The following is a 26,395-nucleotide window of genomic DNA, read 5'->3' as shown; positions in this document are numbered from 1 at the left end:
GTGTCCACATCCCGTGCCGGTCCCCGCCCCCGCTTGCGGCGAGTGCCAACCACGACCTTTTCCGGCTTCGTCTCGAGGCCACCACCACTTGCACCACAAACACCGCCATGGTCGCCCCGCAACCCGCCACCAGGCCCCCACTCGAACCGTACTTCAGACACGCTCCTCTTTCGTCCCCTCTCTCACTACTGCGAGAGGAGTGGCGCTGTCTTGCCCAGCAGTGTACGTATCGACGTCCATCCGTGACAATCGTCGCGGACTTGGTCACCATCATCAGCTGGTCAGTCGCAGCACTAGTCAGTCAGAGCACCTCGTTACGCTCACTGCTGTCAACTTGCCGTGCTCCGCGCGAGTTGTACAGCCGTCGACGACGAGCAAGAGAGCAACAAGTCCTCGATCCGATCTTGACCACCGCTGTCACGATCGCGATCACGACCACGGCTGCGATCAATGCCACGATCACGCCAGCCGCCTCCCCCCATACACATACACACACACCTCCCTCCTCCTCGCACACACTCACATATATACATACATACATACATCGCCAGTATGATTGCATTGCGGAAGCTCACTACTGCTTGCGCGGGTGCACGGCTGTGGCGCGGGATGGTCACCGAGGCCGTTCATGGGCGGGTGTACGCGGTGCCGGCTGACGACGCCGCGCCGGCCGGTGTCATTAACCTGGAGGGCATCGGCAAAGAGTATCTGGACGCTGCCTCGCGCGAGGCGCTCACTCCACACCTTGATGCGCTTGCTGCTGAGCACTTTCAGGGCATGGTGGCTGCCCCGATTCCGGCGTTTTCTCTCCCGGCCGCCGCCGCCATCGCCTCGGGCGCAGACGCCACCGGCCACGGTCTCATCGGCTCGCTCCTCCCGCCGGCGCTGCCGCTTCCTGCGGCCGAGTGGACGCCACAGGCTGTCGCGCAGATGCGCACTCCGCCCGATGGCGGGCCGCCGTCGGTGCTGGAGGCTCTCGCCGGGGCAGGCGTCGATGTGGCGCTCATTGCCGCCAAGCCGGACCATGCCAACGTCCTGCGCGGCAGCCTGCCCGATGCTGCGGTGGCGATGACTGCAGGCGGGAGCGGCGACACATCGATTGCAGCGCTGGATGAAGCCGTAGCGGCAGTCAAGCGCGGCGTCGGCGTCTTTCTGGCCTGCGCATCCAGTGCGATCCCGCACATGGCTGCCCCCGATGATGCTGCGGCGCTCGAGTACCTTGCGGGCGTCGACGCACGAATCGGCGAGCTGCGAGAACTCGACTGCCAGCTAGTGGTCACCTCCGGCCACAGTGTCAACTGGAAGATCTCGTACGACGAGACGCCACGTGTGACGTATCTGGCCCCGCTGGTGGCGCACCTTGAGCCGCTCGGCATTCTCCTCCCGATCTGCGACCCTCATACCGAGCTGCATGCCGGGCTCGGCGGCATGGCCCACATCTACCTCCGACCTGGGCTTGCTCGCGATCGGGGTGCTCTTATTGATGCCATGCGGGTCCTGCGCGAGGCGCCAGGCACCCATGCGGTGATGGACCGCGAGACGGCGGCGACGTCGCTCAAGCTTCCAGCCGAGTCGATCGGCGACCTTGTTGTCCTCGCCGACCTCGACTCGGTGCTTGCAGGCGAGCCGCCAGCTGCAGATGCGCCTGTCCTTCAGAGGAAGAACCTGCGGTCGACCGGCTCGATCTACGAGACCAACGTGCCCATGATCGTCGGGCGCGAGCTGACCGACGTCCGTGCCACCTCGCTCACCCGTGGACAGTACTTTACCTCGGATGCGTTTGACCTCCTCCTCAACGACGCATCCGACGCCGACACGACCGAGCGGGCCTGGATGTAGAGTAGCGCTCTAAACTTCGAGGCGAAGGCCCCACACCGCAAACTGCCACAGCGAGACACCCCACTGAGTGGCAGGCGCCGCGATCTCCAGCCGCAGCGCGTCGCACAGGTTGCTCTGTTTGGACGCCTTTGGCTGCTGGTCCTCCCACACATGCATGATGTGCTTCTCGCCCGCTCCCTGCTCGGCATCGCGGGCTCTTGCCCATCCACGGCTCGTCTTTCTCCCTGGCGAGCTCTCCAGCACCACGCCCCACTCACCCGACTCGGCGTTGCGTGCCTTGACCACGTAGTCGTCGGCGCGGGCAGTCTCCCAGTCGAGCACAATCTTGGTCGGGAGAGCCGCCTCGGCCAACGCCATTTCCAGCCAGTGTGGCCCCGCGATGGGCGTGCCCGACATGTCCCGCGCCGCCTGCCATCGATCCGCCAACCAGTCGGCGGTCTGCGGCGAGGCGACGACCTGTGGCGCGCCGAGATTTCCAGCAACATCAGCAGTGACTACAGCCCCATCCGAGACCTTGGCAAGATTCCACACCAGCGACACCGCGCCGTAGTGCACCCTAGACACATCCGCCGGCACCCGCGCCTCGGATCGATCCCCATCCGAGTCGGCTGTCCGCACCCGCGCCCGCCATGCCCCGCCGCCAGGCCCGCCACCGGACCTGCTGCTGTGGGCTGCAAGCATGGCATACACCACCAGCGCGCCCAGCACCACCGCCGCCACGCCCACCCTCGTCGCCCGCATCCTGCCGTGTGCCTGAACCTAGCGAGTGGCGTGATCCTCCTCGCCCACACCCCACCACCCCCACCACCTCCACACACACCACGACATGCATGCACACCAGTCAACCAACGAGCACATCGCCAGCCAAAGCACCTGCAGCCACTCTCCAACATATCCCATCACCATCATCGCAGAGCCACAACAACAACAACAGCAACAACAACAGCAGCAACAACAACAGCAACAACAACAGCAGCAACAACAACAATCAACAGTAGCAGGGTAGCAGGTAAACAACAATCAATAATCGGTAATCCCCATCCCCACACCCCCCACACCCCTCCCCCACACACACACCCCTCCCCCCCACACACCGCCTCCTCCCGCAAAACCCAAACCCCCAAAAGCAGACATCCACAGGGGTTCCGCCTTCCCCACCCCACCCCACCCCACACCCCCCCCACACACACACACACACCACTTCACCACCCACGACTACACCCCTTGCCCCCGTCATGTACTACCTTACTGCTACCCTCGTGGGCTATGCCGGTAAGGCTGCCAGCACAGTCGCTGCTGTCGCTGCGTCGCCGCTGCCGGCTCTTGCCCTCGAGCTGGCTGCCCTCTACCTCGTTGCCCGCTTGGCATGGGCTGGCTTTTGGTGGCTCTGGGATCTCGGAGACAGCTACACGCACTACACTCAGCTGCGTCCGGTGGTTCTCCCGAATCGCGCCCGTCGGTCTCGCGGGAGGCCTCGCGTGCCCGCTCGGTCTCGCTCCCGCCCGCCCGCCTCATCGAGTGTGTCGACAAGGGCACCGGCGAGGTGCTCGGCGCCGTCCCGGCCATGTCGGCCGACGAGATCAACGCTGCCATCGAGACTGCCGTTGCCGCTCAGGCCTCGTGGGGTCGATCGTCGTTTGCTGCCCGCAAGCGTGCGCTGCAGGCCCTCCTCGACATGACTGTGGCCAACCAGGAGGAGATCTGCCGGTACTCGGCCCTTGACTCGGGCAAGACCATGATGGAGGCTGCGTTTGGCGAGATCCTCACCGTCGCTGAGAAGCTTCGTTGGACCATTGCCAACGGCGAGGCTGCACTTGCCTCCGAGACCCGCTCGCCGGGTTTTATGATGCACAAGGGTGCTCATGTCGAGTACCGCCCGCTGGGCGTCATCGGCATCATCTGCCCCTACAACTACCCGTTCCACCACATCCTCTCGCCGCTCGCCACCGCGCTCTTTGCCGGTAATGCCGCCGTCATTAAGGTCTCCGAGTGGACGACCTGGTCACTCCACGCCTCGTACGCCCGCCTGGTCAACGACGCGCTCGCTGCAGCAGGTGTTCCCGACGGCCTCGTCCAGTTTGTGACTGGCTACGGCGACGCCGGCGCCGCCATTGTCGCCTCGCCGCTTGTGGACAAGATCTTCTTCACCGGCTCACCGGCGACTGGCAAGAAGGTCATGCTCGCTGCCGCCGAGACGCTTAAGCCGGTCATTCTCGAGCTCGGCGGTAAGGACCCGCTCATTGTGTGTGATGATGCCAACTTTGAGCTCGCCTTCCAGTACGCCTGCCGCGCCTTCCTCGGCGCCGGTCAGGGTTGCATCTCGTGCGAGCGCGAGCTTGTCCATGTCTCGCACCTCGACACCTTCCTCGCCCGCATGAAGGCTGTCGCCGAGGCCATGCGCGTCGGCCCGCCGCTTGAGGCCGACCAGGACATGGGCGCCATCACCTTCCCTGGCCAGATCGACATTGTCCAGCGCCTCGTCGACGACGCCGTCGCCAAGGGCGCCACCCTCGTCACCGGCGGCAAGGCCCTCAAGGTCAAGGGCGGCTACTACTACGCGCCGACCATCCTCACCGACCTCAACGACTCGATGCGCATCATGCACGAGGAAGTCTTTGGCCCGGTCATGCTCGTCATTGCCTTTGAGACCGACGCCGACGCCGTCCGCATCGCCAACGCTACCGAGCTCGGCCTCTCGTGCTCGGTCTTCTCGGCCTCGCCTGCCCGCGCCAACCGCATCGTCGCCGACATCAAGTCCGGCATGGCCGTCGTCAACGACTACGGCATCACCTACACCATGCAGTCGCTGCCGTTTGGCGGCGTCAAGCACTCGGGCTTTGGCCGCTTCAACGGCGTCGAGGGCCTCCGCGAGGCTTCTGCCACCGTCGCCGTTGTCACCGAGCGCTGGGGCCTCCCCACCTCGCTGCCCAAGCCGTTCGAGTACCCCATCCAGAACCACTCGTTTGCGCTCGTCGAGACTGCCATTCGCATGGGCTACTCGGCCGGCATCCTCGCCAAGCTCCGCGGCTTCCTCGACTTTATCGGCGTCATCCGCGCCGGCCCGTCGGACGATGACGCCGTTGTCGTCGAGAACGAGTAGCCGCCACACCCGCCCGCCGCGTCCCGCACAGCCTACATTTCAAACGGAATATCCATCACCATGTGGAACAACTCTCTCACCGATTCGGTATCATCTATCCCGCTTGCCATAATTGCCACATACCGAGAGAGCGTGCTTGGACACCCGTCGTCTAGCCTCCCGAGCTCCTTCGTGTTGAGCAGCCAGCTTGCCATCCAGCGCTCCGGTTCTGTTGCTGCATCAGCATCGAGGCGTGGGAGACGTGCCGTGTGCGCTGCAAGGTGCGCCGCAAGCACCGCCGTAGGCTGCAGAACCCATTGCCCGCCCTCGGTGTGTGAGGCGCAGATCCATTGTGCGGCCGCGCGCTCGCGCTCACGTTCAAACACCCGCCTGATGTCAGCAATGAGGAGCTCGACAACAGGCACCACGTACGGCCCGCGCGCCGCACCCACGGCCGAAGCTCGTTCTCTGGTGTCTCACACACTGCTGCGCGATAGCCGGCAAAGTCGTTATCAGCAGATATGAGGTGCATGACGTCGCGCACCCGCCGCTTGGCCCGCGCGCTCAAACCACGCCACGCTTCCTTGACCCCCGCACGGCCTCATCCTCGAGTCCGCGCGCGATCGCAACCGCAGTGTGAAAGTTGCGCAGAGCCACACACTCCCATGCCACATCGATGAAAGCCTCTAGCACCCGGGTCGATGAGATCCCACCCAACACGCACGTCACGACCCACCGCTCGATGTGGACCGCCCGCGCAAGTACTGCGCCGACCGCAGGAACGTCGACGAGAGTCGAGGCGCCGCCAGTAGCCACTTGCTCGCGAACAAGCTGCACAATCTCGCGGTCTGCCACAAGCTCAAACATGGCGAGGTCCACAAGCGTCAGAGCAGTAGCCACCTGCTCCGCAGGCAGATTAATCAGTACCTGGATGCTGGTGGCGAGACTGTTCCGCAGCGCGAGGCCGTCGAGCGGATGCCGCCTGCCGATGGCAACCAGCTCAATGCCCGGCTGGTGCGCGAACACGTGGGCCGCGGCAATGTGCTTGCCGTTGGCGCCAAGCTCAAGCGCCCGGTTGAACAGTGCATCAAGCCGAGTCCCAAACAGCGGGAGAATGAGCTTCAGCTTTGCGCCGATCTTGGACATGAGCCCATGCAGACGCCCGCCGACTCGACACTCACTAAAGTCCTCCGGATGCCGATGGACCCACTCGAGGACCAGCGAGCCGAGTCGGAGCTGTGCCCGTGTGGAGCTCGCCTCAAACGCCTCTAGCATGACAGCCGCAAGGCCAGCCGCCGACACGCCCTGCCGTGCCTTTGAGCCGCTCCGGATCAGTAGCGGCGTAAAGAGGAAAAAGAACGGCGCTTCGTGGGCACGTGGCAGCGCGAGATGCAGCACAACTAACCACGGAAGCCCGCGCACAAGCCGTGGCTTTCCGCTCTCGGTCATGCACCACAACGACTGCTCAAAGTGTCCGTTGTGGACGCCAAACAGCGGCAACGCGGACTCAGACTCGGCGTTTCCGTCGCTAGAGGCCTCCAGGAAATGGATGCGCGTCCCTCTCTGGACCGTTAGCACCAGCTCGTCGTCGCGCGCGTCGGCGGGCAAGTTGCCGACCCACTCAAATTCGGCCATCCACTCGCTGCCGACCTCGTCCCAGTCGACATGCGGCGGTAGTGCGGCAGTCACTGCAGCTTGCAGCGACTCGGCCGTGAGAGGCTGCGAGACGCGGTGCGGCTCGGGGTGGACGGCGCTCCCCACCGAGCTGGCGGCATCACCATCGTCCGACGACCACTCAAGCTGCAGTGCCTCGGCGCCGTCGCTAGCCTCAACAGTGTCCAAGAGTGCGACGACGGATGCCAGCGACTCGCGCTGCGAGGCCAGCGAGGCCAGCGAGTCGCGCGAGGCGCTTGCCTCTGGCACCGGCGAGAGGCCACCAAGCACAACATGCGACTCGTCGAGCGCAAGCTCGCGCGAATGCCTGTGGTTCTTGAGCTTGGCAGCCGCCATCCGCTTACGAAGGATGGCAACGTGGCGCGCAGGCGTCGGCGACGATGCCGTCGACACGTCTGACGAGTCAAGGAGCGCATCGAGCTCGGCCGTGCCAAGTGACTGGCGTGCCTGCTTCGGATCAATCTCTTCCATAACTCGTTTGGCCACGCCCGAGTCAATGTTGCCTCTGGAGCCAAGGCTTTCAACAATAGGGAGACGGGTGACGCCCGACGAACTTTGCCGCGGAGGCTTAGCCGGAGAAAGCGATGGCGGAGACGCCGACGCTGACGAGGAGGAATTGAGCACACCTCCAACGTCTGACGCGCCCATGTGATGACCACGTTGCCACAGCCGGTGCTCTCGATTGCGGTGATAGGCAGAGAGCATCGAGACGTCCGAGACAGCGTCGTCGGGCGAGGAGCTCGACGACGAGAGGCCGAACCGCAGCGAGGTCGACGACGATGAACTCGACGAGGCGGGTGCTGGTGAGAGTGCCATGGGTGTTGCCCGATGGACCGCTGTCAGGGCCGAGGTCGAGCCTTCAGACGAGACCGTCGACGAGGCCGGCTCGCGGGTGGCAGAGCGGCGGACGGTGAGTGGCGTGAGAAAGTGTTCCTCGGCCGGTGGAGGCGTCGGGCTGCCCGCTAGCGGCCAGACCGGTGACGGCGGAGAGGAAGGCGGTGACGTCGCGGTCGCCGAATAGCCCGAGTAGTCCGATGACGGCGAGCCATCGGAGAGGCAATCGTCGTTGCCAGCCGAGTCGAGCGACGAGGTCACGGCCTTGACCTCATCCTTGACCTCTGTGGCCAGCGTGACCATGCGGCGGAAGCGGCGGCGCTTGCCGATGCGGATGCGCAACGGAGAGCTCGGATCGACGACTTGGGTAGGAACTGGGACTGGGAGCGGCGAGCGGGCGTCGTCTAGGAGCTCCGCCAGCGAAGCCCGCGGCGCCCGTGGCGGGCTCCACGGTCGGGACGGCGACGGCGAGTCGAGTGAGACCTTGTCCGGGCTTGTCAAACTAGCAGCAGAGCGCGAGCGGGCGGCCCGCATGCGGGCAACAAGACTCTCCACCGCTGCTGCTCGTGTGGGAGACGCTGCATGGTCGACGGCGAGCACGTCGCAGCCGGGTGGCGCATGGGTGAGCGCCGCCGGCGCTGGCGACGACGGCACCGACGCCGCTCGGTCGGCAGAGGCAGACGCCGGGCGGGCATACGCCCTGCGGAGCTCCGCGTCGGCAAGATGTCGCGCTGCTGATGCTGAGAGCCGCAGTGGTGAGGCCCAGGCGTAGGCCGGGTGCGGTGCGGCCATCAGCGGCCAGCACGAGAGGAAGGGGGGGGGGGGGGGGGGGAAGACAGGTGTTAACAGGCACGGGCGCGGGCACTGCGCAGATTAAGTTACCTTCATTCATCGGGGGGAGGAGTGAGGATACTTGAGGCATGTGCAGTAGTGGGGGGGGGGGGGGGAGGGATCAGCGGCCCGAAGGCGGCTGGAACACCCTCAACCGGAAGCATGGGCCGACGGCGAGCGGGCGAGGACAGCCGGTTGACGACGAGGCTGAGCAAGCACGGCCACGGGCGGGTAGACGAGCCGGAGCGTGGAGAATGGCAGATGCGCGGGCGCGATGGACAAAGAGAGGGCGCGAGGCCGAGGGCGGCGGCGGCAGCGGCGAGGGCAGCGCGGCGGCGATGGAGAACGAGCCTGTGGGTGCAAGCGCAGCCATGTTGCCGAGATCAAAGCGGGCGAGTGGCGGGCAGGCAAGCAGGGCAGCCTCTTCGCGGAGCGAGGCAACGACCCGGAGCTCGCACGGCGGCGGCGGCGGAGCAAGGGCGGCCGGGGGCTGGTAGTTGATGCGCTTGACAACCGAGCGCCGAAGCGGAGCGGGCGAGCCCTGAGCCTGCGGCATGTCCACCGCCTGAGCCACAGTGCTGCCCCCGGTGCTCGTCGGATGGACGGGTGTCGAGTGGGGAAGGATCACCCGCGGCGCCACCAAGGCCGGCGCCGATGCCTCCAGCGGCGCATGGCGCTTGGACGGCGGTGGCGTGACAGGCCGCTCCCCAGGCAAGCACGGCGAGTACGTCCGCTCGCGCTTGAGACAGCTCTTCCGTGCGCACCGTCCACTGCCTCCAAGAGAACCCCAACGCGAGGCCATCATGCTTATGTTCGCAGGGGGAGGGAGGGGGAGGGGGGAGGGGGGGAGGAGAGGAGGGGGGGGGGGGGGGTCCGAAAAAAGGCTGCAAAGTCTCGATTCTATAGAACGCCGGTCCGTGCCAGTTGGCGTGCGTGGGGCCGAATGGAGTTAGCGCGCGCAAAGTGGGTGGAAGGTGCAGAGAATGCTGGTGAGGAGCAAGACGCCGAGTTGAGGAGCAAGAGTGGTGGTGGGTAGGGATTGGACAGGTGGGGAGAGTGGTGGAACCGGTGGAGGAAGTGGTGGAGGAGGATGAGAGTGTGGGGAGAGCGGTGTGTAGCGCACTGGGTCAGTGAGTGGCAAGTTGTGACTGCGGTGGAAGTGCTTATGAGTGGCACGTGCCGACGGCAAGAAAAGCACCGCAAAAGGCCGCAAAAAGGGAAGAAAAAGGGCGGCAAGATAAGAGAGGGGAAGAGGAGAAAGGGGCACGGCAGAACGTCAGAGGTGCACTCGTAGCTGGTGTTGTTTGATGTCAACTACGTTGACCCAAACTCGGCCTCCCACTTGACGTGCTTGGCGACTTCTGCGGCGTCGACGGACGAGTGGATCTTGCTCAGGGCTGACTCAAAGTCAGCCATGGTGGCCGGTGGTTCGAGCTCCTTCTTGGAGAGGGCCTTGATCTGTTTCGGAGTGAGGCCGCGGATGCGGGTGCGCATGGCCATCATGGCGGCGTCGCGGCAGATCTCTGTGATGTCCGAGCCGGAGTAGCCCTCGAGGCGTGTAGCGAGCGAGTCGAGGTCGACGTCGTCGGAGAGGTCGACACCACGGAGCGAAATGTCGAGCAGCATGCGACGACCCTTGAGTGACGGCAGCGGGATGTAGATGCGCTTCTCGAGACGGCGGCGGAGAGCCTCGTCGAGGAGCCACGGAAAGTTGGTGGCGGCAAGGACCATGACCGACTTGGACGCGTCCTGGGTCGCCGACCCGACGCCGTCCATCTGGATGAGCAGCTCGGACTTGACACGCCGCGAGCTCTCAGCCTGGTTCGGCGACGAGCGCGAGGAGCAGAGCGAGTCGACCTCGTCGATAAAGATGGTCGAGGGCGCGTAGTGCCGCGCAATGTTGAACAGGATGCGGACAAGGCGCTCCGACTCGCCTCGCCACTTGGAGGCGAGCGTGGTCGAGCTGACGTTGAAGAAAGTGGTCGAGCACTCGGTGGCCACAGCCTTGGCCAGCATCGTCTTGCCGGTACCAGGCGGGCCAAAGAGGAGCACACCCTTGTAGGGCCGCCGGATGCCCTGAAAGTAGTCGGGCATGAGGAGCGGAAGGACGACTGCCTCCTCCAGCAGCCGCTTGGCATCCTCCAGATCGGCCACCTGGTCCCAGCTTACATTTGGCCGTGTAGACAGGATCTCCGTCTCGATCATTCGTACCAGTTCCATGTCCTCGCCCGGCTGCGGCTGGTACGGCTCGATGACTTCGGACGACGAGCTGGTCAACGAGCTGCTCGAGCCCGAGCCCGAGCCCGAGCCCGAATTTGAGCCCGAACCCAAGTCCGAGCCCGAGCCAGAGCCGGGCCGGCGAGCCCGCGACCGCGACGACGAGGCGGTTGACGGCGGCTTGCGCTTGGAGTCGCGAGACCGCGAGCTCTTGGGCCGAGTCACACGCGCAGCTTGCCGACGCGCCGACGGAAACGGCATGTCGTCGCGCGACGGCCCCGAGTTTGACTTGTCCTTGCCCTTGCCCTTGCCCTTGCCCTTGCCCTTGCCCTTGCTCTTACGCTTGCCCTTGCTGGACGGCTTGTCTGAATGCGAGGACGAGCCCGAAGATGACTTGGCCTTGCTCTTGCTCTTGCTCTTGCCCTTGCTCTTGCTCTTGGAGCTTGCAGCCGACTCGTCGGCGACTGCGCGGGAGCGGCCGGCCTTGGACGCCTTGGGCCGCTTGACGCGGGCGCGCGGCGAATCGTCAACATCACCGTCCCGTCCCCGAGCGCCACGGCCGCGACCGCGACTGCCGCGGCCACCGTCGCCGCGGCCGCCATCACCACGGCCGCCGGGGCGGCTGCCACGCGAGCGGCCGGCCGGCCCGTCGCGGCCGGCCACGTGCTGTTTGTTCGACGGCTTGGCCCACTTGGGCATGCGGTCACCGCCGCGGATCTTGTCCTTGGCTGACGATGCCGCTGTCGACGACTGATAGCGTGCAAGCTTGCCCGGTGGCGCATAGCTTCGCGACGGACGGTCCGGCGACGACGGCGGCAGCGGGGTCGGTGGCGGCCAAACGTCAGGGTCGTCTGGCAGCGGCGGATGCGGCATCGGGCGCGCACCAGCGCCAAAGCTAGAGCCGCCAGCCATGCCTGAGCCATGCCCCGGCGGTGGATCAAAGACCACCGGGCGCATCCGCGACGGCTTCTCCTTGAACGCCGCCAGCTCCGAGGCGATGTGCTTGACCGTGTGGCACTCGGTGGTGACCGAGTCCTTGAGGCCGGTCCAGGCTTCGCGGTCGGGACCATGCGGCAGCGAGTGCAAGTGCTTGAGCACCATGGCAATGCCGCCGTCGTAGAACAGCAGCGCTGAGTCGTAGTCGCCGAGCAGCGCGTGTTCGCGCGCAAGCTGGATGTTCTCTGTCACCTGCTGCGCCGCAGACGACATGGCGCGCTTTGGTCTCCTCCGCCAAGTGGGACGGCTTGCGGCGCCAAGTTGCGTCCCAAGGGAGATAGGGCGGTGTGTCAAGTGCGAGACAGAGACCTCTGGTTGAGTTTGGCTACGGTGCGGTGAAGACACGCGGCCGAGTGGGCGAGAAGTGGGCGTGGTTGGTGGTTGGGTGGCTGGCGGGAAGTTGCAGCAAATGGGTGCGGCGAGGTGGGCAGGACAGCTGATGGCTGGTGACGAGACTGGCTGTGTCCACAGCAGAAGCTATGCCGCTATCGTGGTCCAGCTCTAGGTTGGTGGGGGGGGAGACGACGAAACTCCTCGGGAGGTGACTCGATCTGCTGTGCGATGTGAGGCAAGGACAATTAGTGTGCCATAGTAAGCACGAAGCGGCTTTTTGGTGATCACACATTTTGGCAAGTGACATCGACGCGACGGCCTGTTGCTCGCGGATCGGGCTCTGCCTCCCGTCTAGACAGGCGCAAGGTGTGTCGTGGCCTACGCCATGTACTTTTGCAGTCGATTCTGTGTTTGCTACCTGTGATCGTGTACATCGAGCGCCATAGGCTGTCCGTGACGGCAGCATCGTCGCGGGTGGTAAAGTCACGCACACGATTTGCACCCCGCGTAAGCGAGCACAAGGTGCCGCCCGCTTTCGCACTCCGGTTCTCCCGCCCTAGTCTCCTACTGTCTTACCATCGCATTCAAACGCTCGCAAGCCTGGGACTAGGCCCTGTGCGGCCTGTGCGGATTCAAACCTCAATTTTTACCGAAAATGGAAGGCAGATGCCAGAGACAGAGTCGATGCAGCGACATCGAAGGCTGCTCACGCAGCACTGGGAAGGTCACAGCGCCAGCAACCACATGCTCAACACCGCACACACGTGCAGCCGGTGCAGGGTGAGGCGGGAAGCAAAAAGAAAACCGGAAAGTGAGGGTCGCAGGAATAATAATGGGCCCTACCCGAGAGCAGGGCCCAGTTCGGCGAAATCAAAAGAGCGAAACCCTCGAAGCCAGTCAAGGACACCGTCGTTCGCACTTGCTCTTAATCAGAAGCCTCGCCAGCCGGAGCGTCGGCGGTAGCATCGGCATCTTCACCGGCACCAGGCGGGATAGCAACGTGGGCGTGGACGGTGGAGGAGGCAGCAGCATCGTCGGAGTTGTCCTTGGCGGCGTCGAGGTCGAGCGGAGCAAAGACATAGGCCTTGCGGTCGTCGCCGCCCGAGATGAGGCAGGTGGCGTCGGCGGAGACGGCCCAGGCGAGCGGGATGTCCTCGTGGGCACGGAGAGTGCGGATGCACTCGCCGGAGCGTGCATCCCAAACACGGATCGAAGTGTCTGACGAGAGGGTGTAGAGCAGCGGCTGGTTCGGGACCCAGGTAACGCCGATGACGCCCTCCTTGTGCTCGAGGGTGATGCGCGGGGCGGCGACAGAGAGGTCCCACACCACCACGTTGCCGTCCATGCCGGCGGTCGCCAGCCACTTGTCGTCAAACGAGCACCAGGCAATGGCCTCGACCGAGCCCTCGTGGGTCATTGAGGCGAGGACCTTGCCGGATTCGAGCGAGGTGACACGGACTGAGCCGTCGAGAGCGCCGGTGGCGACACGCGGCGCGGCGTCCGCGCGCGGATCGACGGCGAGCGACGAGATCGGCGCGTCGTGGAACGGGTAGCCCACAACCTTGGAGACCGGCGAGCCGGTCTTGGGCGACCACACAATGAGCGACTCGTCAGCCGAGCCGGAGATAAGCGTCTTGCCGTCGGCAGCAAAGCCGCAGACGGTCACGGCGTCGGTGTGTCCGGCAAAGACATTCATGATCTTGCCCGACGGCACATGCCACATCCACACCGTCGTGTCGGTCGACGAGACCACAAGCACGTTGCCGCGCGGGTGCCAGACCATGCTCTCGGCGCCGTCGGGCCCGTCGAGCTCGAGCACAACCTCCCAGCTGCCGGTCTTAAGCACACGGACGTTGCCGTCGAGATCGCAGCCGGCCAGGTACCCACCATCGGCCGAGAAAGCCACATGCGCCACACTCTCTGCAAACGAGTCGATGACCACAAGCTCCGAGCCATCGGCAGTGCTCCACACCCGGAGCTTGTCGTCGCCGCCGCCAGACGCCGCCACCGCGGCATCCGGGCTCAGTGCCAACGCATACACCGCATCTGTACCGACCCCCCCCGTTCAAGACCCCCCGCATTGTGCACCCATGTAAGTCGCTGTTCCTCACCCGACCAATAGCTCACTATTGCCTTCCTCGTCAGGTCGCCAGGTCGCGAGGTCTGCCAGGATGGATGATGACGCCAGTGACAGGGGGGGGGCCTGGCAGGGACAACACAGGCAGAGCCGAGCACGGCAAGTCATGGCAAAACGTACCGGTGTGCCCGGAAAAGGTGGCGGTAGCGTTGGAGAAGATGCGGGCCACAGGCTCGCCCGCAGACAGTCGGGCAAAGACCTCGTCGAGGTTGTCAGCGTTTGGATCGATCTCGACCATCTCGTCGAGCTCCTCGTCAAACTCAAAGGGCTCGTCACCCTGGCCTTCAAGCCCAGCCTCGGGCTCGAGGGTAGGCTCGGGCTCGGGCTCGGGCTCGGGCTCGGGAGTAGGCTCGGGCTCGGGCTCAGCCTCGGAGCCATCGTCCGAGTCGAAGCGAACAACATAGCCGTCGTCGTCCTCCTCAAAGACAACGCCATCGATCGGCTCGGTGGACATGTCGGCTGACAGCGACAAGTGTGTGTTCGTCCGCCCGGGGGCAGGGGAGTGGAAGGTAGGGAGGAGTCTGTGCAAAACAATCGTAACGTTTACAAACAACAGCTGGCGCAAGTCAATGGCGCGAGGGATGGTGGTGGGCAACGGTGAGGGCGATGTTCGAGTTGGAGGTTGTCCGCAGCACGCGGGTCTCTTCGGCCACAGAGCCGCGCGAGCGCCTTGCATAGTCAAAGGTGAGCAGGCTCTTGCCCGGGCCGACAGAGAGGCCACCCGACTCGGCGCCAAGGAGGGTGTCAAAGTCCTCGGAGGACGAGGCCTTGAGATGGCGCTTGTGGTGCGAGCCAGCGCGACGGGTCCGGGTCCGGGGCCGGCACTTGTCGCGGGCAGTGGCGTCGACGTCGGGATGGTCAGCGGCGGCGGCGGAGGCGGCAGCAGCGGTGAGGACGACAGGCGCGGCGGCGGCGGCCAAGCCGTGCGGCGACGAGGCCATGGCGCTCTTGCCCGAGCTCCGGGCAATGTCGAGCGCGTCGTCGAGCTCGGCGTAGGCCATGGCGCGCTTGGAAAGGTAGCCAAGGAAGACAAAGAGAAAGGCGACCACAAGACCCTGCGAGTAGAGCATATACGTCTGCCACTCGGAAAACTCGTGCTTGCCCGAGAGGATGTCGCCGAGCGAGTGGATGGTAGTGCCAAAGTAGTTGATCATGACCTGGCCGGGGAGGACGCCAAGAGCGGTGGCGACCATGTAGCGGCCAAACGAGATGTTTGAGACGGCAAAGGCGCCGTTCTGGATGCCAAACGGGACCGGAACCAGCCGCATGAGGACGACGATCTTAAAACCGTGCGACTCGACGGCCTTCATAAAGCCGCGGAACTTGAGCGACTTGTCGAGCTTGGCCCGCAGCGCGTCGCGGCACAGCATGCGCGTGCCTACAAAGGCCACGCACGCGCCGAGAAGCGCGCCGATCTGCGAGGTGACTATGCCGCCGTAGATGCCGTAGATGTAGCCGGTTGCCAGCGTCAGCGGCGTGTAGCCCATGACAAACGGGACCGAGACCGGAACGAACGAGACGACCATGAGGGCGTTGCCCCAGAGACCGAGCGCGGCAATCCACTCGAGGTACGGCGTGAGCAGGCCGTAGTACACGGTCGCGCCAACTGCCACCATCCCGCCCAGCGCCATGGCCACGCCGACCGCCACCGCCACGTCCACCTTGGCCGCCACCGCCCGGGTCTTGGACCGGACGTCGGCCACAATCTGCTTTGTGTACGCAGCGACGTACTTGGAGAACACGGCAACCATCCTCGTCTGGAAGCCCATGCCGCACGCACGCTCCTTGTCTGCTACACCGTCGGTGCCACGGACTCGCGTCCGCCTGGCTCCGCTCCCGCTCGCCTGCTTCCGCACGGCCGCCGGCTTGCCCGTCTCGCCGCCTGCCGCGCCTTCCAACGCTCCAAACGCACGTGCCGCACCAACGGCCTCGTCGACGTCCCCACAGCCAACGGCAACGCCGTTCGAGCCTGCCACACGCACCTTGCTACGCTTCTCCACTCTCTCGGGTGGAGCTCCGCAACGGTGGGGGTTAACAATGGTTGTCTCGCTGCAACCAAGCAGCTGACAAAAGAGGGGTACCTTCCCCTCCACGGCGTCTCTCCCAACTTTCTCCGCCTGTGCGGCCCTTTTCCTTCGACTATTTCTCATTCACTTTATCGATGAATTCGGCCGCACTCGCTACAAGCTATTATTGGCCCCCTCTCTGAAATTAATGGTTCGACCGCATCAGCCAACGAGCCGCACCAAATTGCTGGCCGTACCACTTTGGCAGTCAAAACTCGTTTTCGCCTCGAGTCGAACGAATTGAGCTCGCGCAAATGTATTTTCTCACTTTGGCAACTCTCTTCGCTACCCTTGTCTTCACAATCGTACGTTTCCAAAGTGGCTAGTGCGTGAGTTGGGCGACGCGCCCCGGAGGGATGAGCAAGCAGTTTGTTTCCGACATGCCCCCACCAGCCACAGCACCATGTAGCACTCCATGCGCGCACCTGCTGTGCAGGGTGTGCGTGGGTGTCGATCTGTGGATGCTCTGGCGGTGTATGTGTGGCCTCGAACTGTGGCCGTCTCGGCTGCCCTCGCCCGGTGTCGGACAATTTGACCGCGGGTGAAGCGCGCGGCGGTGACGCCGTGCTGCAGCCCCCCTGCAGTGGGTGCGATGTCTCGGACAGCACACGTGGCTGTTGACCTTATCTTCAGCCATGGCGTGTCCATGCCTGGCTCTCACGCCCGGTTGCTTGCGTGGCCCTCGGCCTCTGGGCCACTGATGGCGGCGACGCTTTTTTGTTTGATGCCCCTCGTCGCTTAGCCGGCTGCAGCACCCTGTGCTTCGCGCACTCTGCCCACCAGCCCCACACAACATCCTTCCTGTCCTGCTCTGTTTGTGCAAGCATGTAGCAGAAACATGCTGGTCTTGAGCGAGAGAGTGTGTGGATGTGCGCGGGCGTGGGTCGACACGGCGCGGCGGGGTCACCCCGGCTGGGATGATTGTGTGTGTTTTGCCAGCAGTGGTCGGCCGTTCAACTTACACCAGAGCATGGACGCGTCGACGAACAGAGCATGACCCTGAAGGAGTACCAGGTTGTTGGCCGCCGCCGCCCGACGGAGAACATGCCGAAGCCGCAGATCTACCGCATGCGCCTGTTCGCTAAGGACGAGGTCGTCGCCAAGTCCCGCTTCTGGTACTTCCTCTCCAAGCAGCGCAAGCTCAAGAAGATGGACGGTGAGATCCTCTCGATCAACCAGATCCACGAGCCGAAGCGCCCGCGCGTCAAGAACTTTGCCGTCTGGCTCCGCTACAACTCGCGGTCCGGCACGCACAACATGTACAAGGAGTACCGTGCGCTCACCCGTGCCAACGCTATTGAGCAGATGTACAGCGAGATGGCTTCCCGCCACCGCACCCGTGCTCGCGACATCCACGTTGTCCAGACTGCTGTCATCAAGGCCAAGGCTGTCAAGCGCGCGAACATCAAGCAGTTCGTCAACAAGGACGTCAAGTTCCCGCTCCCGCACAACGTCATGCGCGTTGCCGACAAGCAGTACGCCAAGACCTTCCGCCCGAACCGCCCGTCGACGTTCCAGTAAAGAAGAACCTAGCCGAGTCGAGCTCGTTTATTCTCGTTGCATCGTCTGTAGGCAGTCTCGGGTCACCACGTGTGTGCCGTGTCTGCTGTCTCCGCTGGCGTTTACCTGCTACTGGGACGGCGAGAACGGCGCCGGCAGAATGAGCTTGGTTGCCTCGTGCTCAACGTAGAGGAACGAGTCCTCCATAGCATTGTGCCAGGCGGTGGCCTCGTCCGACGGCGGCATGACGCCCGGCTGGCCGAGGCAGGCCAGGACGTCGTCGCGGGCCTCAAACGAGTCGAAACGCCAGATCTCGACAGCCGCAGACTCGCCGTGCGGGCCGACTGTGGCCATGAGGTTTGCCCACAGTGCGTCGCCGGCCGGGTGCGAGGGCAGAGCCTCACGGAGGAGCTCGGACCAGGCATCGGCCATGCCGCACTGCAACGAGCGAATGCGCAGCTCGTAGACAGCGCCGGCTGGCTCGCCAGCCACAGGTTCGGCGGTCGGCCCGGCCCAGCCCGGCGGCGAGAGCGTCAGGTTCGTCTGCCCGGCAAGCATCGGCCGCATGACGTCCATGTAGTCGGCGTTCCACTCGGCCGCGCCCGCCAGCGCCACGCGCACACCTTGCCGCTCCGCCAGGCTCGGGTACTTCCACAGATGCACCACCTCGTTGGCGCCGCCGATCTCGGTCGCCCCGTACATCAGCAGCGGCGAGACCGCCGTTCGCAGGCCGATCTTCTCGCCCGTCAGCTTCATAAATGCCGGAAAGTGCGCCGGCTGGATAGCGTACGTCCGCAGCTCGTACACCTCGGGCACCGCCTTGTCTGCCGCCGCCACCTTGCCCGTCGCTGCCTTGCCCACCGTCGTCGCCACCGTCCGCATGCCCGCAACAGCCGCCATGGCCGTCCGCACTGCACTCAACATGATAGTCTCGAGTACGTGGTACCCTGTAGGTCCAAAGAGGAGTGAGCACGTTCTGGCCTCTGCACGGCCTCGGTCTCGGCCACACCACGCCGACCTGTGACAGCGACCCAGCTCGGACCGCGCCAGGACCAAGCCGCAATCGCGGACGTCGAAGATGGGCTCGTGCTGACGTGCAGGACCTCGTAACACAAGCCTCCGGAGGCTCAGAGTGCTCGTTCACTAGCAGCGGCGATTGCTCGACGAACACGATGCCGAGTTGGTGCAATCATGCTAGTCCAAGTGGTCTGGCCCAAGTCGTCCGCTCGTTTCATGTCGGCTGCCGTCTGTGGCTTTTATGGCAACCGAAAATGTTGGCGATTTTTGGGAGGGCAGGCAATAGAGGAGAAGCTTGGCAGATGGCAGGAAGACGAGGCTGAGGCTTGGGGCAGGTTTGGGGTGTGGTTGAGTATTCGACTCTCAAGACTACAGTTAAGAGATGTTTCATACGCATGCCGCTGTGTTTGTGGTGGTCATGCTGGCTGTGGTACGTGTGTATGTGTGTGTGTGTGTGTGTCTGTGGAGGGTCTTGCAACGACGGCCGCGGAAGGCGGTGCGGCACGCGTTGCTGGCAACAGAAGCTGGCTGGTAGCGGGCCTGGAGCAGGTGTTTTGGGGCGAGCATGTTGCCACAACATGGTAGCAGCAGCTGATTGCCGTCTCCCTCTTCCTCTCTCTCTATTTCTTCCCTCCCTCGTACTCACTCCCTCTCTCTGCCACAGACCGGATGGTGTGTGGCTATCACAACGCCTGAGCCGGGAGGCACGCTGCTTCCGGCAGGGATGGTGTTCGACTGGCCTTTCCCGTCGGGAACTCAGGTAGTGGTCTCGTCAGGCTACGGGCCGAACGCCGGCTCGGCGGGCCACATCTACGTGGATCGGGTTGGGTACACCAACCAGTACTACGGATTGGATCTGTATGTGGGCAACGGGCAGACGCTCGGGACGCCTGTGCTGGCCATGGCGCCCGGTACGATCTTCAAGATTGATGACTGCCGCAACACGTACAACGGGTGCTGCCACGCGCTGCGGGTGGTCGTCGACCACGGGCAGGGTGTGCGGACGCTGTATGCGCATCTCGACTCGTTTGCCAACCTGCAGGTCGGCGACACAGTCTGCCGTGGGCAGGTCGTCGGATATGCCGGCAACACCGGCTGCTCGACCGGCCCGCACCTGCACATCGCCACCACAACCGACGCCGAGGACTACCAGGGCCTGATGGTCTCGGGCTCGTCGACGGTGCCAGAGCCGATGTCGGGCGCCGAGAACATTCAGCAGAACCAGCAGTTCATGTCGACGACCGCCATGGTGACCTCTTGCGGCGCCCCTGGTCCGACGCCCGCGCCGACCCCGACTCCGCCGCCAACGCCCTCGCCGACGCCTGCGCCGACTCCAACCCCGTCGCCGGGCACCCCGTGCTCTGGCACGGTCTTCCTCTCGGGCACCTCGGGCCGGATCTCGATCCCCGACCCCTACGACCCGGCTGGCACCTACAGTCACAACCTCGACTGCCGCTGGACGTGGACCCACCCGCTCTCGGCCCAGGTCTCGTTCAACGTCATTCACTTTAACACCGAGCCCGACTTTGACTGGCTCTATCTCACCGACACGGCGCCGTCTTCGTGGTCGTACACTGGATCGCCGACCGCGCTGCCGACGATCGGCGGCGACGGCACGTTCCGCTTTGTGAGTGATGGCAACACCGCCGAGGCGGGTATTGTTGTCGACTGGACCGTGTCGGGTACTACACCTGCGCCTACGCCTGCGCCCACGCCTGCGCCTACGCCTGCGCCCACGCCTGCGCCTACGCCTGCGCCTACGCCTGCGCCCACGCCTGCGCCTACGCCTGCGCCTACGCCTGCGCCTACGCCTGCGCCCACGCCTGCGCCTACGCCTGCGCCTACGCCTGCGCCTACGCCTGCGCCCACGCCTGCGCCTACGCCTGCGCCTACGCCTGCGCCTACGCCTGCGCCTACGCCTGCGCCTACGCCTGCGCCTACGCCTACGCCTGCGCCTACGCCTGCGCCTACGCCTGCGCCTACACCTGCGCCTACGCCTACACCTGCGCCTACGCCTGCGCCTACGCCTGCGCCTACGCCTGCGCCTACGCCTGCGCCTACACCTGCGCCTACGCCTACACCTGCGCCTACGCCTGCGCCTACGCCTTCGCCTACACCCGCGCCGACCCCAAACCCCACTCCAGGCCCTACACCCGCGCCGACCCCAAACCCCACTCCAGGCCCTACACCCGCGCCGACTCCTCCGTCGACTCTGACGTGCGAGTTTGGCTCGATCCCCAACCCGTCGCTCACCGCGTGCGTGGCCAAGGCGATCGACGAGATCGACTGGACAGGCGCGCGCCTCCAGCTCAATGTCAACGTCGCGCCCAACTCGCCGTATTTCATCTGGCTCTCAACCTCATTGTCGGCCTCTCGTGCTGCGCTCCGCAGCCTGCTGCAGTCAGCATCGTCGGATCTGGCGCTCTCGGCCACGCCTGCATCATCGACCGCTACGCTCTCACTCTCGGTCGGCACCAGCCCGGCGGCGGTGACCCAGCATTCGCAGACGTCAGCACCGGGCGGGAGGCCTCGCTGGTCATTCGCAGCGCTGAAGACGATTACTACATCACCATTTCATCCGACGAGCAGACCAGCGCTGTTTTTGCCGGCGCACCGGCCGCCATCGACAACACCCAGCAGACCCAGCCGACAACGTCATCGCCGTCGGCCTTCTCAGGCACCTCGGGCATCGCCATCATTGCCGCTGTCGGTCTCGTTGTCATTCTTGCTCTTGTCGCCACCATTATCTTCCTTGTCCGCCGCTCGGGCGACGACTCGCCCGATCCGAGCACCTATGCCGCTTTTGAGCTCGCCACCTACGACTCGACTCGCGGCGAGTCGCCGGCAGCATCGTACGATGCCTACGCCACGCCGCCACTGGCAACCATCTCCAAGCCGCCGCCGCCGCTCCCGCCTGCGCCGGCTGCCAACAGTGTTGTTGCCAAGTATGCATTCGCGGCCTCCAACCGCGACGAGCTCTCCCTCGTCGAAGGCGAGTCGCTCACCATCATCGCCGAATATGACGACGGTTGGGCGCTTGTCGAGAACGCCTCGGGCTCGCGCGGTGTCATCCCTCAGAACTACACCGCGCCGCTCGCGATGCGCGATCCGCCCCGTCGTCCCGGATGGTAGTTGCCGACATGACATGTACATGTCCAGGCCTTGCTCCTGCTACTCGAGCTAAAAGCGTCTGACGCAGGTCAGGCTGACTTGCGCGTAAACGCCCGCCCCCACCCGGTCCCCTCCATTCGGCGCCGAACTTTGGCGCCATTCGCCATTCGCCACACCGATCACCGCCCCTCCCCAACCCCAACCACCCACCCCACCCCCCACCCATGTCCTCCTCCTCCCTCGCATCCGCCTTTACCAGCGAGTGTACTCGTGTCGGGGTCGAGCCGTCGTCAGCAGTGGCGTCGGCCCTCACTGCGGCAGCGGCGTCGGGCACGTTGACCCTCTCGTCGGTCCACCTCGCGCCACGGACATGCACAGCCCTGGCGGCCGCACTGTGCTGGCAGGCGAACCACGGCGAGGTTGGAGACTCTGCTGTGACGATTGTCGACGTCTCGGATTGCTTTCTTGGCGACGATGGCGCAGTGGCTCTTGTCCAGGGTCTTGTCGCTTACACCCCGCTGGAGAAGCTCGACGTCCGCGGCAACAACATCCGCACCGACGGCGCCCTCGCCCTCGCTCGCCTGCTCCGTGACGGTCCTCCAGGGCTCTCGACCATGCTTCTGGAGTGGAACTCGATCGGGGTGTGGGACGTCGGCATCCGCGCTCTTGCCGACGCGCTGGCCGTCAACGGCTCGCTCACCATGCTCGATCTCCGCAACAACCGGGTTGGCCCTCAAGGTGTCGAGGCCTTGGCGTCGGCGCTCAAGACCAACACCTCGCTGCGGACTCTGGACCTTCGGTGGAACAACGCAGGCATCATGGGCGGCCGCTACCTCGTCGAGGCGCTCGCCAACAACTCGGCCCTCACCCGCCTCGACCTCGCCGGCAACGAGGTGCCGACCGACGTGGTCGAGGCCATCGCCGCTCGTCTCGCTGCCAACGCTGTCGCGTCGGGCACGTCGCCAGCGCGCACACCGGCGTCGGCAACCAAGGCTCGGACGCCGCTTGCGGCACTCGCCCCCAACACGCTTGCAGCCTCCTCAAGCTACTCCTCGCCCCATCCTGGCTCCAAGCCAAGCTACACGCCCGGCCAGGCCAAGCTCCTTGATCTGGAGACCAAGATGAATGACATATTTGAGGCCAAGTCGCTGGCGCAGCGGGCGGCCATGGATATGGAATCGGCGCTGCTGCATGAGCGAACCGAGTCGACCCACCTCGTTGCCTCACTGCAGGAAAAGCTCCTCGCCGAGCGGGCGACGATTGCCGACCTCGAGGCTCGCCTCCGCACCGCCCGCGGCACCGCCGATGCCGAGCTTGCCGAGGCCCAGGCCGACACGCTGCGCGCGCAGGCGCGCGCCGACGAGTTCAAGTCCCTTGCCGATGAACTCTCAGCTGCACTCTCGGCCGCCCGCGCCTCGGCTGACGAGCGCATCGATGCCGTCCGCGCACAGGTCCGCGCCGCTGAAGAGGCCCGTGCCGACCAGGTATCTGCGCTCCGCCAAGAGCATGCCGACGCTGTCCGCGACATGCACGAGCAGATGAACTCGAAGCTCGCGCGCTACGACGCCAAGCTCGAGGAGGCGCTTGCCGACCGCACTGCCACGTCACGCGCGCTCTCGGCCGAGCGCGAGCGCTCGTCCTCGCTGCAGCAGCAGCTCCAAGAGGTTGTTGCCGCGCAAGAAACCACCGTTGAGCGCGAGGTCGCCTCGCGGCTCACAGCCCACAAGCATGCGCTCAAGCTCGCCGAGGAGGCCCGCGATGACGCGACTCTGCGGCTTGCCGACGCCCAGGACGCTCTGCGCCAGGCCCACAGCCAAGCCGCTCGTGCCGATGAGGCGGCGGCGGCGGCGGCGGCCTCGCTCCGCTCGCAGCTGCAGGAGAGCAACCGCGCACGCGAGCGGCTTGAGGAAGACAAGACCAACCTGCGCTACGAGCTCGACAAGTGGCAGCACCAGGTCGAATCACTGCAGTCGGCCCGGACAACACTGCGGACCCAGGTCGACTCGCTCAAGGGCGAGCTCGAGTCGGCTGCCTCGCGCGAGCGCCGCCTCCGCTCCGAGTATGAAGCTTCGACCGGCGCACTCCACGCTCGCATCGCCGAGCTCGAGGACGCGCTTCGCCGCGCAGGCCTCGACCTGCAGCGCGAGCGCGAGGCCCACGTCCGCCGGCTCCGCTCCACCGAGGCCCTCCTCATTTCGCAGATCCAGAACACGTTCTCTGATACCGTCCACGGCGCCATGGGTGCGTCGTCGGGCCCAGCTTCGGCGGTGGCCACATCTGCAGGCTCGGGTGTTGGTCTCGCCTCGCCTGCCCCGAGACCTGTTCCGCGGGTCGCGTCCCGTGATCGCCTTGCGCCACAGCCTGTCGCTGCTGTCACTGGAGCGAGCCAGCACACGCCGCTGCTGGTCACCGACTCGGACTCGGACGACGAGCATGGATCAGACGACTCTGGGTTTTAGCCATTTGTAGTGGAGAGTGGACGCTGCCATCAAACGCCGACATGTGATGTTCACTTTGAGACGCACGACCATCCGCCTAAACGACTGAAGTGCCAAGGGCTAAAGAATGACCACCATGACGGTGACATTGTCGGTTGTGCCGCGGCGCATGGCCTCGTCGACCAGCCGCTGGGCCATGTGTTGGGCCGAGTCCATGCCGTAGACGAGGCGGACGGCCTGGTCGTCTTCCATCACGTCCCACAGGCCGTCGCAGGCCACAATGAGGAACTTGGAGTCGGCGCGAACAGTCGTTGCCGTCTGATACGGGTCTGGAATGACCTGCCGCTTCATCGAGTGGTCGCCGAGCGCGCGCGCAATGGCCAGCGTCCCGTTGACCCGGGCCACGTCGGCGCGGCCCATGGAGACAAAGCCCCCGACCGTCGGACACGCTCGGCCTCGCCCTTGTCGCACGCCTTGTGATCGTACGAGAGCCGCTTGGCGAGGACACCGTACCCGGTGATCGATTCTTGGCAGAGCACTGCCCGCGCGTCGCCGGCGTTGCCTACGTACAGCTTGCGCTCGCCGTGCGGCGTGACCCGGATGAGTGCGGTGACAACCGTCGATCCAGAGTCATCGTGGACCGCCGCCACCATCGAGCTGTCAGTCGCTAGATACGCCTTGTGGACAGCGCGGGTGATGGCCTCGTCCGAATCGGTCCGGATCCGCTTGAGCTCACGGATGACGTCCTTGTGGAGCGTGGCCTCGATGTAGTCGACCGCGCCCCGGCCGCCGTGCCCGTCGTACACGCCAAAAAACGAGAGCGATGGGTCGCCGCCAAGCGCCGCCACCGCCACGTGCGCGTCCTCCATGGTCCGCCGCCACTTGGGGTTTGCATGCTCGGCGACGCCGACTTCGCTAAACGTCTGCATCCGCCCGCTCGCCGACGCACTTGACGGTCGGGCTTTGCTTCGAGCCGAGCCGCTTGCGCTCGCCGAGCTCGAGCCCGAGCTAACACTGGCTGCTTCAAAGCCTACCCGGCGCCGTGCCCGCGGGCCGCCGACACCTGCAGCACGTGACGCCTCGGCCGCCTTGGCGTCAGCTTCGCGCAGCAGCCGCGCCCGCCGCTCATCCCACGACTCGGTGGCACGTGCCCTCGCACGAGCATCGTCGCGCTCGGCCTGCGCCTTGGCCCGCAACAACCGCTTCCGCCGCGCATCCTCCAGAAGCTGCAGTCGGTCCTCCCACGAGCCGCGACTACTCGACGCCGCCGCAGCGCTCGCCGGGCGCGGCTCGGCCGGGCGCGGCACCACGTTGGCATTCGCCGAGCGGAGCGAGGCCCGGAGCGCCTCCACAGCCGATGAGACTGCCGGAGATGGAGACGGCGGTGGCAGCGTCTCGTGCGATCCCGAGTACGGGGCGTAGCCCGAGTACACACCGCCTGCGCCTGCCGTTGCCGGCCGGCTCGACCGCGGCACGCCGCTCGCCCGGGTGGTGGCGTACGGCGAGGCCGTAGTTGCCGAGCCGGCCAGCGACGCCAGTCCCGGCGACGGCGATGATGATCGCGGCGAGAATCGGATCGACTCAAATGAGCCGTAGTACGGCTTGCGCGCCTCGACATCGCTGCCAACCTCTCCGCCCGACATGGCCAGCGCCTCCATTTCGGACGTGAGGCGGGCGATACGGGCCGAGGTCTCGGTTGACGGTGACGAGACCCGTGGCGAGCCACGAGTAGTCGCCGCTCGGGCCCGGGCCAGTGCCAGCGCCCCCGGCCGCTTGCTGCCCACGCTACCCGGTCGCCCATCGCCGCCGCCTGCCTCGTCAACCAGGCCGACTCGGGCCTGCGGCGGAGCACCGGCATCGGCGCCTGGCGCCCGAAACACAATGCGCCGGTGCTTGTGGGCATGCGGAGCCGTCGCCACACCCCGCGTCGCCTGCAAAGCCCCGCTCGGCTCGGCACTTGCTCCGTTCCGCCGCGAGTACGAGTCGTCGCCGCTGCCCGCCGCCGCCCGCAGCGACGACGCTGTGTAGCGGGCCCGCGAGGGCGCTGCCGGCGAGACCCGCGGGCGGGCCGAGCCGACGGTGGTGTTGCGGTAGGCACGGGTTCTTGCCGCTGACGAAGAGGGAGACGGCATGAGTGATCCTCTCTCGGCGTCAAGCGGTTCCGTCTATAACCCGTTCTGTTGTGGCGCTGGTGGTGTGCGCCTGGTGGCCGCGCCCGCCGAGCGGGTGTGGTCGTTGGCGGGGGAAACGGATGTCACGGCACACAGTCGCCGCTCGTTTTTGTTTGTGATACGCCGCTACGGCTGGGTGTGAGCTGGGCATG

At 65.4% G+C, this 26,395-nt stretch overlaps 13 protein-coding genes across 13 annotated transcripts; 5 read left to right on the top strand and 8 right to left on the bottom strand.

Annotated features, from left to right (window-relative positions):
• The first annotated feature begins 547 nt into the window (after positions 1 to 547).
• Positions 548 to 1,872, top strand: AMSG_00711 (phosphonoacetate hydrolase). Its single transcript, XM_013906986.1, has one exon. The coding sequence runs from the start codon at positions 553 to 555 to the stop codon at positions 1,837 to 1,839; it is 1,287 nt and encodes a 428-aa protein (XP_013762440.1). The 5' UTR covers positions 548 to 552; the 3' UTR covers positions 1,840 to 1,872.
• AMSG_00710 (uncharacterized protein) lies at positions 1,751 to 2,580 on the bottom strand (the record flags this gene model as incomplete). The annotated part of the gene is made up of 1 exon (XM_013906985.1): positions 1,751 to 2,580. One exon carries the CDS (start codon positions 2,578 to 2,580, stop codon positions 1,849 to 1,851), a length of 732 nt encoding a protein of 243 aa, XP_013762439.1. The 3' UTR covers positions 1,751 to 1,848.
• Positions 2,581 to 3,074: 494 nt separating this feature from the next.
• AMSG_00709 (aldehyde dehydrogenase) lies at positions 3,075 to 4,939 on the top strand (the record flags this gene model as incomplete). The annotated part of the gene is made up of 2 exons (XM_013906984.1): positions 3,075 to 3,275; positions 3,311 to 4,939. 2 exons carry the CDS (start codon positions 3,075 to 3,077, stop codon positions 4,937 to 4,939), a joined length of 1,830 nt encoding a protein of 609 aa, XP_013762438.1.
• Positions 4,940 to 5,090: 151 nt separating this feature from the next.
• AMSG_11612 (uncharacterized protein) lies at positions 5,091 to 5,450 on the bottom strand (the record flags this gene model as incomplete). Its single annotated transcript, XM_013907137.1, has 1 exon — positions 5,091 to 5,450. One exon carries the CDS (start codon positions 5,448 to 5,450, stop codon positions 5,091 to 5,093), a length of 360 nt encoding a protein of 119 aa, XP_013762591.1.
• Positions 5,451 to 5,482: 32 nt separating this feature from the next.
• Positions 5,483 to 9,059, bottom strand: AMSG_11611 (uncharacterized protein; the record flags this gene model as incomplete). Its single annotated transcript, XM_013907136.1, has 3 exons — positions 5,483 to 7,095; positions 7,249 to 8,166; positions 8,495 to 9,059. The coding sequence occupies 3 exons, from the start codon at positions 9,057 to 9,059 to the stop codon at positions 5,483 to 5,485; spliced, it is 3,096 nt and encodes a 1,031-aa protein (XP_013762590.1).
• Positions 9,060 to 9,545: 486 nt separating this feature from the next.
• On the bottom strand, positions 9,546 to 11,839 carry AMSG_00707 (katanin). The gene has a single exon (XM_013906983.1). It carries the CDS (start codon positions 11,681 to 11,683, stop codon positions 9,572 to 9,574), a length of 2,112 nt encoding a protein of 703 aa, XP_013762437.1. The 5' UTR covers positions 11,684 to 11,839; the 3' UTR covers positions 9,546 to 9,571.
• A 583-nt stretch (positions 11,840 to 12,422) lies between these two features.
• Positions 12,423 to 14,417, bottom strand: AMSG_00706 (transducin family protein). The gene is made up of 2 exons (XM_013906982.1): positions 14,061 to 14,417; positions 12,423 to 13,849 (listed from the first exon to the last, which is right to left on the bottom strand). Exons 1-2 carry the CDS (start codon positions 14,392 to 14,394, stop codon positions 12,729 to 12,731), a joined length of 1,455 nt encoding a protein of 484 aa, XP_013762436.1. The 5' UTR covers positions 14,395 to 14,417; the 3' UTR covers positions 12,423 to 12,728.
• A 43-nt stretch (positions 14,418 to 14,460) lies between these two features.
• AMSG_00705 (SNARE associated Golgi protein) lies at positions 14,461 to 16,018 on the bottom strand. The gene has a single exon (XM_013906981.1). The coding sequence runs from the start codon at positions 15,707 to 15,709 to the stop codon at positions 14,507 to 14,509; it is 1,203 nt and encodes a 400-aa protein (XP_013762435.1). The 5' UTR covers positions 15,710 to 16,018; the 3' UTR covers positions 14,461 to 14,506.
• Positions 16,019 to 16,178: 160 nt separating this feature from the next.
• Positions 16,179 to 17,543, top strand: AMSG_00704 (60S ribosomal protein L20). Its single transcript, XM_013906980.1, has 2 exons — positions 16,179 to 16,311; positions 16,997 to 17,543. Exons 1-2 carry the CDS (start codon positions 16,261 to 16,263, stop codon positions 17,525 to 17,527), a joined length of 582 nt encoding a protein of 193 aa, XP_013762434.1. The 5' UTR covers positions 16,179 to 16,260; the 3' UTR covers positions 17,528 to 17,543.
• A 92-nt stretch (positions 17,544 to 17,635) lies between these two features.
• On the bottom strand, positions 17,636 to 18,406 carry AMSG_00703 (NipSnap3A; the record flags this gene model as incomplete). The annotated part of the gene is made up of 1 exon (XM_013906979.1): positions 17,636 to 18,406. One exon carries the CDS (start codon positions 18,404 to 18,406, stop codon positions 17,636 to 17,638), a length of 771 nt encoding a protein of 256 aa, XP_013762433.1.
• Positions 18,407 to 18,885: 479 nt separating this feature from the next.
• On the top strand, positions 18,886 to 21,655 carry AMSG_00702 (uncharacterized protein; the record flags this gene model as incomplete). The annotated part of the gene is made up of 3 exons (XM_013906978.1): positions 18,886 to 18,953; positions 19,188 to 21,031; positions 21,070 to 21,655. The coding sequence occupies exons 1-3, from the start codon at positions 18,906 to 18,908 to the stop codon at positions 21,653 to 21,655; spliced, it is 2,478 nt and encodes an 825-aa protein (XP_013762432.1). The 5' UTR covers positions 18,886 to 18,905.
• Positions 21,656 to 21,858: 203 nt separating this feature from the next.
• On the top strand, positions 21,859 to 24,142 carry AMSG_00701 (uncharacterized protein; the record flags this gene model as incomplete). The annotated part of the gene is made up of 1 exon (XM_013906977.1): positions 21,859 to 24,142. One exon carries the CDS (start codon positions 21,859 to 21,861, stop codon positions 24,091 to 24,093), a length of 2,235 nt encoding a protein of 744 aa, XP_013762431.1. The 3' UTR covers positions 24,094 to 24,142.
• A 50-nt stretch (positions 24,143 to 24,192) lies between these two features.
• Positions 24,193 to 26,204, bottom strand: AMSG_00700 (protein phosphatase 2C Ptc1; the record flags this gene model as incomplete). The annotated part of the gene is made up of 2 exons (XM_013906976.1): positions 24,193 to 24,521; positions 24,581 to 26,204. The coding sequence occupies 2 exons, from the start codon at positions 26,202 to 26,204 to the stop codon at positions 24,193 to 24,195; spliced, it is 1,953 nt and encodes a 650-aa protein (XP_013762430.1).
• Positions 26,205 to 26,395: the final 191 nt, after the last annotated feature.

This window comes from Thecamonas trahens (genome assembly GCF_000142905.1).
Source record: "Thecamonas trahens ATCC 50062 unplaced genomic scaffold supercont1.3, whole genome shotgun sequence".
Lineage (NCBI taxonomy): Eukaryota > Apusomonadida > Apusomonadidae > Thecamonas > Thecamonas trahens.
The sequence above is the reverse complement of the archived record's forward strand: the minus strand, read 5'-3'. Positions and strand labels throughout refer to the sequence as shown.